The sequence below is a fragment of the Phyllostomus discolor genome, chromosome 2 (genome assembly GCF_004126475.2).
Source record: "Phyllostomus discolor isolate MPI-MPIP mPhyDis1 chromosome 2, mPhyDis1.pri.v3, whole genome shotgun sequence".
Taxonomy (NCBI): Eukaryota; Metazoa; Chordata; class Mammalia; order Chiroptera; family Phyllostomidae; genus Phyllostomus; species Phyllostomus discolor.
The window spans coordinates 124875734-124892575 of record NC_040904.2 but is presented as its reverse complement, the minus strand read 5'-3'; the positions used below and the strand labels follow the sequence as shown (position 1 = coordinate 124892575).

The 16842-nt window shown below is 50.2% G+C and overlaps 1 protein-coding gene across 1 annotated transcript in view; it reads left to right on the top strand.

Moving 5' to 3' along the window:
• Positions 1-3931: 3931 nt before the first annotated feature.
• The window catches only part of DDX11 (DEAD/H-box helicase 11), a 16247-nt gene continuing 3336 nt past the window's right edge, over positions 3932-16842 (top strand). Inside the window, 14 exon segments of the mRNA XM_036016358.1 lie at positions 3932-3938; positions 5196-5526; positions 5795-5874; positions 6694-6749; positions 6752-6820; positions 8859-8897; positions 9152-9263; positions 9424-9555; positions 10064-10176; positions 13265-13337; positions 13647-13750; positions 14427-14576; positions 14834-14902; positions 14995-15095. Of these exon segments, the coding sequence (XP_035872251.1) occupies positions 3932-3938; positions 5196-5526; positions 5795-5874; positions 6694-6749; positions 6752-6820; positions 8859-8897; positions 9152-9263; positions 9424-9555; positions 10064-10176; positions 13265-13337; positions 13647-13750; positions 14427-14576; positions 14834-14902; positions 14995-15095 (1436 nt within the window).

Below are 16842 nucleotides of genomic sequence, written 5' to 3'. Positions count from 1 at the left end.
TAAATAGCTGTGGCCACACTCTGAGCCAGGGGGATGGAAGTAACTTCCCCAACAAGATGCAACTGGGAAGCAGGTCCCCCGAGTTATAGCACCTGCAGGAGAGCTTGGAGATGATTGGCTCCATGACATGGGGCCATGCCTGCCCGGACTCATGATGGCAGCCCAATAAAGTGGAAGGATATGGGAGTGCTGACATGTGTAGCCAATTGTGGGAGGAGTCAGGAATGGGGCTGCAGAGGACGATTGGCATGGGGGTTTAAACCCAGACTCGGCAGCCATTGGAGGGAGGACCATGCAGTTTTGGCAGAGTGGGGACTCCCACAGCCCTGTGAGAGAGGATCACCGTGCGGATTTAGCAGAGAACCGCCACTCAGCTTTGCCAGAGTGGGGACCCCTGCAGCTTTAGAAGGGGGAACCACCACCCGGCTTAAGCAGAGATCCCAGTGACACAGCTGATGGTGCTGGGAACCAAGGGAGGCCTACCAGCCAAGACGGATTACTGGGAAGAACTGGGGGCTGCCAGAGCCATAGACTTCTATTTCTTTTCCTGAGATACGGTACCCCAGACTGGGCAAAGGGGAAAGGTGTTTGTGGGTGTTTTAAAGGACTTTGGGATTTTGATGAAGACCTTAGGTCACTACTTTAAGTCTACAGCATTAAATAAACATTTCCTTTCCTTTTCACGAATCTCTGGCATTGAGAGATGTTTTTCCTATAAGGCAGTGGACATAATGAACCTGGGGGGTTCCTTTCGGGTAATAGTATATTGCCCTTGGCCCCCTTGGTCCCCCCTTGTGTTCTGTAACATGGTGAGGGATTTTGAAATTCAGGGAAAGTTAGATGAACGAACTGCAATATTCTTGCCCTGGGCAGTTGGCCGTTCCCAGGGGCGGGTGTTCAGGTGGTCCTCTGTCTCTCTCTGGAACACAGTGGCCTGGATGCCTCCACTTGTCCCCAGGTGGTCAGCTGTCTCTCCCAGGAGCCAGGGGCTTTATCTGTAGTTTCTGAAACAAAAGCTTTAACATATGCATTATTTACTAGGCTTATAACTATTTAAACTAAACTAAAATTTTCCAACTCTTGAGTCCCCTATCATTCCCTTCTTTCTTGTTTCTCCTTCTCTTTTAACAAAGTGAGTAGAAATTTCCCTCATCCTCCCCAATCATTGTACCCTAGTTTGCTTGAGATTATTCACTGTTATAAACAATGATGATCAAATCACACATACACACAAAAATAAATAAATAAATTGCTCCTGAGTCACTGTGAACACTGAGAACTTGGCACCAGAGCCTTTCCCAGTTGTCTATCCAGATGTCAGTGCTTGACTCCACTGGAGCCTCTCCCACTTTTTGTCCAACTGGATGGCAACCCAAAGAGGCAGTTTTGATCTTAGAAGATGTGGTATGTTCCTTGTCTTTATCTCCCCTAGGTTATTGATTGTTGGTGATCAGCATAACATTTGTAAATAAAATTCATTTTCTTATTCTAAAACAAGGTAGCTTCCACCCTAGTTTGGGGGGCTAGGAAATAAACATGAGTGACAGCAACCACTCTGGATGCATTTCCTTGAATCTTCAGGCAAAGTGTCAAATGACAAAAGGGAGGAGTAGGGTGGGAGAACCACACAGTACCTAGTTTTCCATCTTTTCTCCCCACCTCTGCACGGCTTGCATGAAATCCCCATGCCTCCTGACACATTTCCAGGCGTATTCAGATTTTGGGTTAGAGTCTGAAAAGAGGGCTTCAGGTTGCATACAGTGAAACAGCACTAACTCCAACCCTCTGTCACTCAAGGAGGCATATCAGATTGTCACAGAATGACATTATTGTTCAGATAACTTTGAATCCATTTTATTTTTGAAAATCATTCTAAAACTTAGATTTGAACTCTTGCTCCCTCCACCACATAACAGTTACCACTGACCAGTTCTTTATACTGTACTACTTCATGCTCTGTGCTTCATTTCCCTGTGCTTGGGTTTCATCTACAAAATGGTGTTAAATATAATACTTCCTGTGGTATTGTCCTCCAATATCCATTCTCCCCTTTTTCCTTTCTTTAAAACTGTGCAATTATTGGCCCAGAATAAAGAATATGTTTGCCATCCCCTCTCACTGCTAGCTGTGACCATATCGCTGGGTTCTGAACAAGGGGTGTAAGGGACAGTGCTCATGCAGCTTCTGAGACGGTTCCTTGAAGGGCTGGGGCACATCCACGGCTGTCCCTCCTGTCTTCTTGGTGACTCGAAGGTAGACATGACGGTTGGAACTAAGCATCTGTCTTGGACCTTCAGAAGGAAGTGGTATGTTGAAGAGAGCAGAGCCAAAAGATGGAAAGAACCTAGATCAGGTATGAGAATAGAGCTGTTCACCGGGTTGGAGAGCTTTCCCTGCAGACTTTGTTTATCTGGTGGGGGGATGGGGGTAGAGATAAAACTGTATGTATCTTAACAACTGTTCCATTTTCTGTCACTGCCAAACCCAATTCTGATGGATTTACTTAATTCTTCAAAATTGCTCTAAGGATTAAAGGAGATAATGAGTATAAAGTGCTTAGCTTTTTGTCTGGCATAGTAAGAAGGCATTAATTCTGTCTCCAAAGTCATGAGACAGTTAGGCTATTGGAATGTGGCTCTGAAACCTTGAAAGGTGTGGAAAGATCAGAGAACTAGTTCCCACTCTGGTCAAATTGACTAATTTCATTTATCTGAAGTTAGCAGTGATCAGAATGATTTGATTGCTTCTAAATTTTATGAACTGTTAGATAAAATCTTTCTGAAACTTGGCTCCCTCATATATAAAAATAAGAATATTTAAACTTACTTTATAGGCTCTACAGAATAAAACAAAATAGTGCCATATACTAGGTATATACTAGGTGCTTAATAAATGGCTGTAGTTATTACTTAGGTATAATGATTAATTTTATGTGTGAACTTATCATGGTGACCAGTTATTTGGTTAAACATTATCTTAGATGTTTCTGTGATGGTGTTTTTGGATCAGATTAACATTTAAATCAGAGGACTTTAAATTGGTAGAGTGGATTAATGTCTATAATTCTGATAGAGAGCTCAAAGGTTAAAGAATTTAGCTTTATGTGTAGGTGAGAGGCTTAAGTGATTAATGCATGTGGAAATCTGTTACACCAGGAACTGGAATGCATGTCCCTTGTGACTCTAGGAGGCTGACAAACAGTTCAACCTCTGTGTCCCACAGGGTCTGCAAGTGATGGAGATGGTATCTGAGTATTTGTGTTCCAGGGAGGGAAGGCCTGAGACACAGATAAGAAATTGTTGATCACCAGATAAAGAAGTAATAGTAAAATCACTGTGGACTGCAACTTATGTCTGATTAAACTTTTTTTCCAAACCCCTTACCTACCCTTTCTTCCCCTTATGGAAATGGTGGCTTGAGACAGGATGTTAAGGTAGTTTTTGAGGGTATGTAACCCTCCATCATAACCCTCTGATTCCTCTAATCTGCTGTTGATTCCCTCTTATATATTCTTCATTTCAGTTATTGTAGTCTTCACTTCTCTTTTTTCAATGGTTTTTATCTGTTTGTAGCAGTTCTCACTGAGTTCATCTACTCTTCCCCTAATTTCATTGAGCATCCTTATAACCAGTGTTTTGAACTCCATATCTGGTAGATTGCTTGTTTCCATTTTATTTCATTCCCTTTTTTGGAGCTGTTTCCTGTTCTTTCATTTGGGACATGCTTCTTTTTTCCCTCACTTTTGCTTCCTCCCTGTTTGTTTCTAGGTATTAGGTTGATCTGCTATGTCTCCAGTCTTGGTAGAGTGGCCTTATGTAGTTGGTGTCCTGTGAGGCCCAGTGGTGCAGTTTCCTTGTTCACCTGAGCTGGGTGCTCTAAGAGTGTCCTTGTATGGGTCATGTGTGCCCATACAAGGTCATGTGTATGGGTCATGGCATGTCAGTCAGTGGGACTGACTCTCAGGCTGACTGGCTGTGAGGACTGTCTGTGACTTCAGCAGACAGCTGTTGTGCAGGGAGGGGCAAGAGTCACTTTAGTGAGGCTCTGGTGCAGGCCAAGTTTACCCCTAGGGTGGTTGGATGCTACTTTGATTGGTCTGAAGCTGGCCATCAGGTGCATTGGTTTGGAGCCTCTTGAGAGGGTTATAGTGCTGCTCAAGGCAAGCTGCCATGTGTGCCCAGTGGGCCACCTGGTGGGAGCTACCAAGTGATCGTGGTTGGTTGCCACTAGCCTTGAGACTCTTGGGAGAGGCCATGCTGTAAATCGAGGCTGGCTGCTACTCATACTGTGTTTGTGGCTGCTTATTGGAACTTATTTTCCAAGCCAACCCTGTCTGCAGCTTATACCAGGCTTGGGGCCACCTGATGGGGGTTTAGGGCAAGTTGAGAATACTCACCATTTGTGTCGGGTTTAGAGTCACTTAGCATGAGGTACAGGGCACACCAAGGCCAGTTACTGTTTGTTTGGCATTTGTGGACCTTTGACAGATGTTAGCAAAGCCTGCAGCATGAGCTGGGGCAGGCCACTTATGTGGAAAAGCTGATGAAAGGGGTTGGAGCAGAGCTTAGATTTGGCACCCACTTGTGCCTGCTGGGTGGGTGGAGAGCCCAACAGAGGAATAAAGGTGACTTTCTATCCCAGGAGAGAGCTGCCCAGCCCCTGCCCCTCCATTCCTCACCGTGAAGACAGTCAATTCAGCTCCTCCTTGTATGTCCCCTGCATTTTTCTAGTGCTGCTGTCCCAGCACTAGAGCTCAGAGCAAGTGACTTTGTGAGACAATCCATGCACGGACCCCTCAAGAACACTGCTTGGGCCCTCTAGAAGCAGAGTCCACATGTGGGTGGATGTTGTTGTTATCACTGTTGCTTTGAGGGGATTTAATTGAGGATTGCTCAAGATTTCTGAAAACCGCTATTTATTTATTACCTAGTAGGTGCCACACCTACTCTGCATGGGCTGGCATTTCCCATTGTCCACTGAGAACTCAGACATGCAGACAGGTTTAAGTAGTGCCTAAGGTCACACAGCTAGTAGTGGGGCCTGCGACTGACTACTGCTTTCTGACCCTGAAACCCTCATGACATCTCACCACGTCTGCTGACCAGTGCCTGGGTTGACCTTTGGCCAGGACTTGGTTAACCTGAACCATCTCTCTTAGTGCACAACATGTCCTTTCCCAACCCAGTAAAACCTAGCAGGGAGCTTCGTGACCTGGGAGACTCAGCCCCTTGCTTTTTGCCCTGGCACAAAGTGGACACTGCAGCAGAACATCCTTTCCTTTCCCTTCCTCTCAGGCCCCACCAGCCTCAGGGTCTTTGAAACCCATAGCTTTGTCTGTCCCCAGCCCCTCCTGCCTCCCAATTGCTGCCTGAGTGTCCTGGGCTGGCATTTCCTGGGCACAGCTAAATGTCACTGGCACAGCCCTAGGCCGCTGGCCCAGAGCCTGGCCTGCCGTCATTCCCATTTCTTCTCTCCCCAGCTCTGCCAGGCACATTCCCACTTGCTCCGGTACATGGAACGATACAGGTGAGACACCACTGCCTGCGGGCAAAGGGAAAATCCCGCTGAGCCTCAGCACCCCTAAGTGGGCCCCTGAGCTGAAGCACTGAGGTTGCTGTCTCCGGGCAGGCTCAGTGCGGGATGGCCCTACATGACCCATGGCCTTTTTCTAGGAGGGTGTCTGTAGCTTGTGACACAGTGTGAAAGACACCAGACAGAAAGGCCTCAGCCCGGGGCACCTAGAAGGGAATTGCTGTTGGAGTACCCCGCCTGCTGTCCCCTGGTTTGTCCTCAGGAAACGTTTGAAGGCCAAGAACCTGATGTACATCAAGCAGATCCTGTACCTGTTGGAGAAGTTTGTGACTGTGCTGGGTGGTAAGGAGCCCCAAGCCCGCCCAAGTGCAGCCTGCTCAGTGGGCCGGACCCCGTTCCCTGGGTGCCGTCAGGGCATCTGGGTTGTCCGTGTCCTCACATGGTCTGGGCCATTCATTAAGAAAATTCTTATTTTACAGAGCCTAGTTGAATTGCCTGACTTAGATCTTTTTTTAGATCTTGGTTTATTTGCCACCGTTCTTTGGTAATAATATAGTGAAAGTGTACAGCACTTCATGCAATAGCGATAGCAGCCTGCAGTGCTCCAGTGAGGAAGCAGCGCAGGCGCGTTAGCCCTCAGTGACAGAGGAGGAAAGCAAAGCTGAGAGCAGAGAAGTGACCTGCGTCTGGTTCCTGAGCCCAGTGAGAGGAACTAGAATCTGCCAGCTCCAGGGGCCACGGGACTCTCCAACGTTCTGTGCAGCAGCCTTGTCCTTCCTCGGTGATCCCTCTGAAGGCTTCCGTAGAAGCGGAAGTCAAGAGTGCCAGTGCCGTTTGCTCTGCGGGATGTTGTGTCATGTTGCTGCTCTTCGCTTCCATCTCTGTCCTGGCCCTGTCCCAGTGCCGCCTGGGCACCTCCCGTTGGCACCTGTGTGCAGTGGGCCTGTCTCTCTGTCCCTGCCTCCTCAGAGGAGGTGTGAAAGGAATGAAATCACACGTGGGTCAGACTTTGAGGCTTCCTGGGACCTCCTGTGCTCTGGGTTCTAAAAACTGCAGAAACCCTGCTCAAACACAAGTGTCCTTATTTGACTGGTCCATGGTGGAGTATGAGAAGATGGGGGTAGGGGACCACCATCCTGACCTGTTTGCATTCCCTTTTAGGGAACATAAAGGAAAATCCCAACACACAGAGCCTCTCACAGACAGGTAACTGCCCCTAGGGACCGAGCTGAAGGCCGTGATTGAGATTCTCTTTCAGAGCCAGATTGACAACATCAACCTGTTCAAGGTAGGGGTTTTACCTGTTCACGTTAGCACATCACATCTTATCCTTACCACCACTGTGGGCAGAACCCTAGGTTAACACTGGAAGGAATGAAAAGTAAATTCCTTCTGTCCTCGGGCAGTCCAGAGGGCTGAGGATCTACAGTGTACACCTATCATTAACCCTTAAAAAAAGCAATGTGTCAGCAAGAAAAAATGCTCAGCCTAGGGTCAAAGGGTCACAGAGATTAGGGATAAAATGGTGCCTGCTTTTGTACCTGATAAGTAGAAGTAGGGAGGCCTGGGTCCTCTGCCTTCTCCGTCTTCCTTGGGCATGGCGCTTCCCTGGGCTGCTGGGCAGAGCAGGAATTTAATTTTGTGAGTGTGCCCCTGCCCTTGGGCTGAGGTGAGTGAGGGCACAGCTGGGCCCCTTGCTTGGCCTTTCCAGATTGCAGCCCCAGTCCTTTGCCTGCCCCAGGCCCACACGATGGGTGCTCTCCCGGGTCGGGTACAGCCACTGGTGGTGGACCTGCAACCTTAGCAATTCTAGTTTCCTGACCAGACCAGACTGGTTACTGTGTTTGGGGCCGTGCATCAGCTTCTGTGACTCCTGGGCGGGGTGTGCCGTCACCAGTCCAGGCAAAGGAAACCGAGGCGGGGTGAGGCCACCTCAGGAGGACGACACGCACGAGCCACACATAAGGACGCAAATGGTGTGTGGCGAAGCCAGCGTGTGAACCCAGCTGCACACACTCAGGACCCTGCTTGCTTTCTATCCTGACTTTGCGTTTCAACCCAGCTTGCCCCTGGCTTACCCATTGTGGTCATGGTTACTGCCATTACTCCCCTCAGACAGGCTGGCAGTCCTGGCATTTTTGAGTGCTTTCTTTCTCCCATTGTGTCCCACATCCCAACAGCTGCCTGGCCTCACAGCCTAAAATAACTTGGATTTACCCCACCTTTTCATTTCCACGGCTCCTACTTCACTGTGGCTTTTTTTCCTCTGCCTTCTTTCCGGCCTTCTTATTTCAATTCATTCTGTTTCCCTTCCATGTTGCCACCCTTCAGGCAGGTTCATAGTATTCGTGCAGACAGAAAAATATTCACGGAGCTGTTGGGATGTCTGGCATGTCTTTATTCATGGGTCAGAGAGCCACACACTCTGCAAGCTGTGTGTCTATTTGCATGTCTCCTGTCGTGGCTGCTGCTCCCCAGCGTGGCACCCATCGTGGCACCTGTCCCCTGTGTGTCTGTCATCATCATCGCCCCCAGCAGGGAGTCCCTATCTGTTTAAGTACTAGAGAGGAACAAAGCCAGAAAACTGGGAGAATGTTATATAAAATATGATTCTGCACATGCAAGCCCACTTCATGTTATGAGAACAGTTCATCAGACCCAGTCTCAAGGCTGTGAGAACACTGCTTGTCAGGCCCCTCCAGGGCTATGGGAACCCTGCTCCCCTTAGTTACCAGACACCTGGGTGAGGAAGCCAGACTGCCTCCACTGACCCTACACTTTCTAATGGCTTTTACAAACTACAGACTAGTGACTCTTACTTGAAAGGTACTGTTCTTTTCAGAAATCCCGAAAGGCTCCAAAGTCGTCTTGCATTCCAAGCCATACACCTACTGAACCACAGACCAGGCATCCCCTGAACAAGTCCCACGCTTCACCTCCTTTGTGCTTTGGCTCCTCGGATTTCTTTTTATTTTTAAACTAACAGTCCTTCAAGGTGCAGCTTAGGTGCTGTCATGTTGAAGGAAAGCGGAGGGGACAGAGCTATCACCAAGCACCTTTGGGAGGGTTGGGGCCGTGCAGACTTTTTTGTAAGGAGGCCATGCCTGAGGCCTGGCAGTAACCCTGCCGTGGGAGAGGGCTGGGCGGTGTGGGGACATGGGGAGGAGTGACCTCGGAAAGGAGGACGACACCATCAGCCCCAAGAGACTCCGGGCTCCTGGGTAGGTGGTGGTGGTGAGTCCTGCTCCCTGGGTTTTGGAAAGGGGTCCTTTTGTTTCCCAGCCTGACTGAGGTTCCCACATGCCTGCAGGGGCTTCATCTTGCAGGTGCGGCGCTACTGTGAGAAGAGCATGGTCAGCAGGAAGGTACGGCCGCCCTCTCTTGGGACCTGGGTGAGGTCGGGCAGCACCCTGCTTGCTACCCTCACAGAGGCAGCCCTGTCTCCATGGCCCTCACTGTGGGGCAGCCTTGCTGGGGTGGGGAGGGTCTGCCATGACGCCTGGGGTTGCTGGGGGGTTGCTGGTTGTGCTGCGGAGGAGAGATGGAAGCCTCTCATCTAGTCTGGTCTCCCTCAGCACTGCTGCCCTCATTAGTCTTCATTGCTCCCACCCCTGCTCAGCTGTTTGGCTTCACGGAGAGGTGGGGAGCAGTCCTTGTACCCCCCAGGGAGCAGCCCAGACTGGCTGGGTTCCAGCACTTCCTACAGAGCCTGCAGCCCATGGTGACTGAAGGTGAGTCAGGAGGGTGGGGGCAGAGCTGCAGGCTCCGGGCGAGAATGTTCCTGCCTCACAGGTGGACTGGTCTTCCCCAGAGAACCGCTTTAGCCCAACTGCAGAGCGGTCCTCTGCCCTTGTCTGTGGTCCCAGACTCTCTTCCTTCTGCTCTGTGCAGCTCCCACAGTCCCCGTGGAGGAGAGGGAGGCCATGGCACCTCGGCCTGCTTCCCCGCTGATGCACATCGAAGGCTTCCTTGCAGCTCTCACCACTGCCAACCAGGACGGCAGGGTCATCCTGAGCCGCCAAGGTATCCAAGGAGGAGCCCACCTAGAGCTGAGAGGCCAGAGCATGAAAGGAGTCTCTGCCTCCAGCCCAGCACCTCTCTGGGTCGGGACGAGGAGTCAAGGTGGTGACACCTAGCCTCCTATGGCCTGGGGAGGCGGTGGGTAGTGAGGAGTGATGCCGCTGTGCTGGGGTGGTCGGCCGTCTCAGGCAAGGGTGCGAGAGAAGCCGTGCAGCCTCGTGGTGAAGGTTATATGAGTTTGCTTTGAGTCTTCGTTCCATCACCTACCAGCTGCATGTCTTAGACCAGTTTCTTTGCCTCTGAACCTCAGGTTCCTCATGTGAAAAGGGAGATAGTTGCACCTCAGGGTGGTCCAGGACAGTAACTGAGGTGTAAAGAGAAAGTGCTGTCGCTCATGTCTCCTACACAGACCCAAGGGGAGATCCCCTTTGCCTTGGACAGAGAGACGTGCCTATTGGGCCCGTACCTGCCCCCTTCCCTTGTAATTGTCTCTCATTTGTCTTTTTACCAGGCAGCCTCAGTCAGAGCAGCCTCAAATTCTTGCTGCTGAATCCAGCTGTGCCTTTTGCCCAGGTAGTGAAGGAGTGCCGGGCAGTGGTCATTGCCGGGGGCACCATGCAGCCGGTGAGGACACCAGGCCCAGCCTCTAGCGCTGGGTCCGGATGGGACAGTGACAGGGAGGGGTGCACCGTCAGGCCTCTTTACCTCATCATCCCTAGGGCACCCAACCCAGAAAGGGGTCACTTGAACAGGCCAAGCAATGTCCGCCAGGTGGCACTGCTGTGCTGTCCCACTGCCCAGGAATTTTAGGCCACGCTCCAGTGTGTCCCTAGCAGTGGGATCACACATGTCCAGAGAATGCCTTTCCTCAGCTCCTTCCTCTCACGGAGTTGCCTCAGTGCCACGGCCTGCCTGTGGCCACCGTAGCTGTAGCCTCCCCTCTTTTACAAATGTAAATATACCGAACATGCTGTGTGAATGGCGCTCCCGTGGATAATGCACACCCATGTTTTTGTGCGCACTGCACACGGGGTTGTTATACCCATAGTATGTAATCATTATTCCCATGTGCAACGTGCATTGTTATTTTCCCTCAAGAATTTGGGCAGGAATGTGTGCATTATACATGGCTATTTTATTTTCAATTGTGGAAAGCAGAGACAAACAAAAACAGGGAAAAGGATCATAATTTGATGAGCAAAAGATTCATTTTGTTGTGCACATCATTATAATAGTCTTTGCATAATTTTTACAAATACACATACATGTTTTTAAAAACAAAATGGTACAGTATTATTTGTATGCACTATTGTTATAATTTGCTTTTTTCCTCCACTCAGCAACAGAATGCCGTACGTGTTTTTTCTTCTCAGCAAATAAGTGTTTATTTGCCATGCCCTAGCTGTACTTCATCCTATTGCATGAACGTATTTTATGTAACCGCTCTTCTTTAGTGAGATACTCAGGTGACTTCTAGTTTTCCTGTGTGAACGAAGGCGTGGTAAATGTGACCCGTCTCTGCACAGCGGTTGTGTCCGTGGGAGACGTGCGTCCTAGATCCGGACTCGGTGCTGGCAAAGCCCCTCAACGCCCTCAAGCCGTCTGTGCCAACCCGGGCTGTCCCACCACCCCTGTAGCTTTATTTACTTATTTTTTCATTCTTTCTTGTGTATAGGGTTGTAGATCTTAATTTATTTGTGTGTAAAATAATTTGTAGCCCTTGTGGCTTTTGATGTTCAAGTTGTCTCAGACTTGGCCTGTGGGAACCCCCTAGCTGCCTCAGGTCCTCCGGGTGTGGCCCCCGTGGCCTTGGACGGCTTTCCTGCTTTCTGGAACGACAAGAGCACACTGGGCCACCTGATGCTGTCTTTGTCCAGGATCTGGAATCCTCCATGTCTCCGCGGTACCCTGGCTTCTTCTACTGAAGACGGGCACTTACAAAGCAAAACCTGGGTGTTGGGTGTTTGCAGTGTTCCTGGGTGACTATTGTCTATAGGCCTTTCCAGTGCAGACCTAGGAGATATATTTACAGACACCCTGAGTCCATCTTGGTATTTCTAAATCAAAATCAATCAATTTATTTGACCGTATGCTGCATCTCTTTTCTCTTGAATGCAACTTTTGGTTTCTTACAGTCACATAATTACTTATTTGCTTTATCCCATAATATACTCAAAATAGTATCCAAAATATAATACCAATATTCTAACAGTAAACTGTTGATTAAAATTTTATGTCTTTGCACTTAGTTTTTGCCCTTAGAGTATATCCCCTAGAGTATATCCTGCTAAGGATACATGGCTGCTAAGGATATGGAGTGATGCCCCTGGCTGGTGTGGCTCAGTTGGCTGGAGTGTCATCCCGTAAACCAAAAGGTTGTGGGGTTCAGTACCTGGTTGGAGCACATATGAGAGGCCACAGATCCATGTTCCTTTCTCTCTCCCTGCCTTCTCCTCTTTTTAAAATCAATGAGCAAGTCCTCGGTTGAGGATTTAAAAAAGGATACGAAGTCACTTGGCATCAGGCTTTTTTTGTTGCAGTTTGTTTTCAGTTTCAGAGTTTGCCGTTTTTGTTGACTTAATTCTGTTTTTAGAAAATGTAAACGTGTGTGGTTCCAAAGTTGAAACCATATAAAAAGTTTCAGAAAGTCTCACTTGCACCCCTTTCCAACCTGTTCCCCATTCCAGTAGGTGATGAGCATGTTTTATTAGCACTGTCTATCTTCGCACTGTTTCATGTGATGTTTTTGCAAAAAGCAGGAGATGTATGTCCTTACTCTTTTTCACCTACCTCAAAGGCGGCAGGACCTGTTTCTCTGTGCCTATACGTTCTGACAGTGCCTCCCCACCGGTGCACAGGGGCGGAGTGGGCCACACTCCTGGGCTGGGCTGTGCAGTGTTCCGTTGGGCGGATGTAGCACAGCTCAGGGGACCAGTCCCTGTGGAAAGGAGGCCATGCTCTCGCACGTCACTTCACAGGAAATGCCCTTGTGCAGGTGGTGTTTGGTTTGTTGAGCTGAATCTTCAGGGAGACTCCTGAATGTGGGATTGCTGGGTTAAAAAGTAAAAATGTATCTCATTTGTTAAATATTGTCCCTCTGCCCTCTGCCTGGAGCAGCAACATTCTGTACCCCACCCACAGTGAAGACGCCAGTTCCTCCACAGAGTGGTCAAGCATTAGGACTTTTGCCCATGTGATAGATGAAAAACCTGGATGGAGCTCTTTAAATAAATACAAAAGCCTATTCCTCCCTCTAGAGATTCTTATTCAATAGTTTGGGCTTGCTAGGGTCTGGCCATGTGTGTGCATGTGTGTGTGCATGTGTGTATGCATGCATGCATACATATGTATACATATTTTTCTATATATGTAAAATATATGTATATATATTTTTTAAATTCCCACTCTGATTTTGTTGTACATCCAGGGCTGGGACTCACTGCCAAATTCCCTTTGCCATTGCCACAAGTAGTTTAAATGAGACTGCCAACACTGGTGTCATTATATTGTTTTTGTGTGTTTACTAATTTGTTATCAGCCTTTCCTTCAACCTCTCTTCTGTTCCTAGGTACTTCTGCCTCCTCATCCTGACTTCTGTCTTTCCAAGTGATTCTCTCTTCCCCTCCCTGCCAAGGTCCCTGTCTGCTCAGACCCCGGGTCCCTGTCCTTGGACCCCTGGGAGGTCTCAGAGCCTTGATGTTGTGGTCTTCAGGTGTCTGAATTCCGGGAGCAGCTGCTGGCATGTGCTGGGGTGGCAGCTGAGCGTCTGGTGGAGTTTTCCTGTGGTAAGGATCCGTGTCCAGGGTGGCGTGGGCCCATAGTCATATCACGGGCTGTGTTAGAATTGAGCTGTATGCTGTTAGCAGGCCTAAGGGGCTGAGAGGACCATGGGATACTCGCTGTCTGTGCTCCCTCCACCTGCATGGGAGAGGCCTGAGCACTGCTGTTTTCCCGTGGAAACAGCATGGGTGGGTGAACGTAAAAAATTGCCGCTCCTAGTCTGGAAGACACCAGTTGGGCAGTGCTCCCTGTGGCATCTGCCTTGCAGCAGAGTCTGCACCTCTGGTGTTCAGACCCTCCCTGGGCCTCTGCAGGTCACGTGATCCCTCCAGACAACATCCTTCCCCTCGTCATCTGCACTGGGCCCTCCAACCAGCAGCTGGAATTCACGTACCTGAAGAGAGAGCTGCCCCACATGGTCAGTACCAGCCAGCCAGCTTCACCACCGTCTTTGCTGGGGCTGGAGGGAGATTTCTGGGATGGGGGCATGCTGGCCAATCCAGAGCTGGCACAGGGTGAACAGTATGTAGATGTTTATCGAGGAAGGTCTGAGTTTCCCTGCACCCCCGACCCCTTGGGCTGCTAAGCGAGTTTTCCTGACACCTCCAGCCTTCCCTATAGGATGAAGCTCATGCAAAAGTGGCTCATTCCCTTTGTTTCTCTTGTCATTTGGTGATACTGGCTCCTGCCCGGCAGGGATGCAGGTGCTGGGGCACTTCTCTAGTGGCATGCCTTGGGTTTTCAGTGCCCGATCTGTCACAGACGGTGCTTACTCCCAAGATCCCCACAGGACATGGGGAACTGGGGAAGGGCAGCCTTGGCACACACCCTCGGCAGGTGCAGCTCAGGTGTGCTCACACAGTGGTGTGTGTCAGATGCTGCCTGTCATTGGGAGCGTCCCTTGGGTGTTTGGCAGGGAGGGTGGCACGTTCCAATCTGATTCCCAGCCGGGGCACATTGCCCAGCTGCAGGCCTCCCTGACCACATTCACCCGTGGGTCTCTGTACTTGGCTCTGAGCCCTAAGGTTAGGAGCCTTTTGGGGGTATGGCTTCAGGAGTGGCCTCCTGGAGGGCCCCTTGTCTTCTTTTCTTAGATGGATGAGACAGGTCGCATCCTCTGTAACTTGTGCAATGTGGTCCTCGGAGGGGTGATCTGTTTCTTCCCCTCCAATGAGCACCAACGCCAGGTCCATGCCCACTGGGACAACAGTGGCCTGCTGGCTCGCCTGGCTGTCAGGAAAAAGGTGAGCGACCTCTCAGCAGGACCTTCCACTGTGGGGACAATGAACCCAGAGTTCCTCCTGGGATTTCTCGTGCACATCAAACCAGATGGTCGGGCCTCACGTACGGAGGCTTCTTCCACCACTTCTAATCCCTGATGACCACCCAGAGGAGTCTGTGAAGCCCCCTGGGGCTCTCTGGGCTGGAAGACAAGGCCTGAGCAGACCTGTGACCCAGGCGTCCTGAAACCCTGTTCTGGGAAACATCTCTTTACGTCCAGCTATTTCAGGAACCGAAGAGAGCGAGCCAGGTGGACCAGGTGCTGACGGAGTATTCCAAGTGCATTCAGGTGAGAGGTGGAACTCCGGCTTGGGTCCAGACTCCTGGGGTTGGCGGCTGAAAACGTTTTGATGGTGTCCCAGCTTTGGGTGGTCCCCGCAGTGCCATGTTCAGGCAGGAGGCATGGGGACAGGGGCCCTGTTGCTCTCAGTGGTCGGAGGCAAGATGAGCCAAGGCATCAACTTCTCTGACAACCTCGGCCAGTAAGTAGTGTGCTCCATGTCTTCTGGAATGCTGATACCTGCCCACCCCCTCCAAGCAGCTCCCCACCACGCCCCGCCAAGTCCTTTGCAATCTGCCGCCATCTGAGTCTGCACCTGGGCTGACCGCACAGGTCAGTCAGCTGCGTGGGGAAGTGATTTGGCAGCTTTGGGTTTGCCCCTTTGGGGCCAGCTGAAAAATGAGGCAGACTCGAACTTTCTTGAACTCAATTCCTTGATCTAGCAGGGATCTTTTAGGTAAAACACCCCTCTCCAGGTGGTGGGTTTAGGCTGGGGAGGGAGAGGTAGAGCCTCTGAGCACAGCCTGACTGCGGGAGGGGTAGACCAGACGTGATGTGTGGGTGAGGACCCAGCCCTTCATCCTGGGCCTTGAGAACCCCAGGTGCCTCTGTCACAGGTGGGCACAGGTAACCAGGTTCTTAGTGATGGGGACAAAGAATTGAACCGAACACCCAGAGTTCATAGCAGAGAACATGGGAGCAGGCCAACTCCAAGCAGAGATTGACCTCATGGGCTGGAGGGACTATTCTTATGGGCGGATCCTTCCTGGCTAGTTTTGGTGGGCTTTACTGCGCATGTACAAGTAATTGTATTACTTTAAAGCGACTGCATATGTGGTCTCCCTTGATTTTTCCTGATTGACCACCAGGGAAGAGGGTCCCACAATGCTACTGAATTGATCCCCATTTCTTCTGGGGTCCCCCTGTACTAGGTTCACCTTTCCCTTCACCAGAGAATTATAGCTTTCCATGTTAGAGATTGGTGAAAAGGAAAGGAGCTATTTATTCAAGTTATACAGACTAAGAGTAATGACTTAATGTCTTCATCAAAATCCCAAAGTCCCTGGCTGGCGTAGCTCAGTGGATTGAGCGCGGGCTGGGAACCAAAGTGTCCCAGGTTCGATTCCCAGCCAGGGTACATTCCTGGGTTGCAGGCCATAACCCCCAGCAACCGCACATTGATGTCTCTCTCTCTCTCTTTCTCTCTCTCTCTCTCTCTCCCTCCCTCCCTTCTCTCTCTAAAAATAAATAAATAAAATCTTTAAAAAAAAATCCCAAAGTCCCTTCAAACACCCACAAACACACACAGTCCTTCCTTCCCCCCTTTGCCCAGTCTGGGGTACTGTATCTCAGGAAAAGAAATAGAAGTTCATGGCTCAGGCAGCCCCCGGTTCTTCCCAGTAATCCGTGCTCGGCTGGTAGGCCTCCCTTGGGATCTCCAGCTAAAGCTGCATGGTGGTGATTCTTCTCATGGCTGCAGGGGTGGGGGGGGGGGTACCCCTGTGCCAAAAGTGCATGGTTCTCCTTACATGGCTGCAGGCCCGTGGTCCTCTCTCCACTGCTACAGCTGTGTAGCTCCCTTTCCTTACATGGCTGCAGGAGTCTCCACTCAGCCAAAACCGAATGGTTCTCTCTCCATGGCTGCCACGTTTGGGTTTAAAAATCCTTCCAGCTTTACTGGGCTGCCATCATGAGTCTGCGCAGGGGTGGCCCCATGTCATGGAACCAATCTTCTCCAAGCTCTCAAGCAGGCACTGTAACTGGGGGAGTTGCCTCCCAGTTATATCTTGGAGGGAAGTCCCTTCCATCCCCCTGACTCAGAGCATGGCCACAGCTATTTAACATATCTATGCAACCAGTTAAAGCTTATAGATGTGTTAAATGACCATACCAGAGGTTAGCTGCAAAGCTGTTGCTATGCAAAACAGCTCTCAATGGCCCTGCTCCAA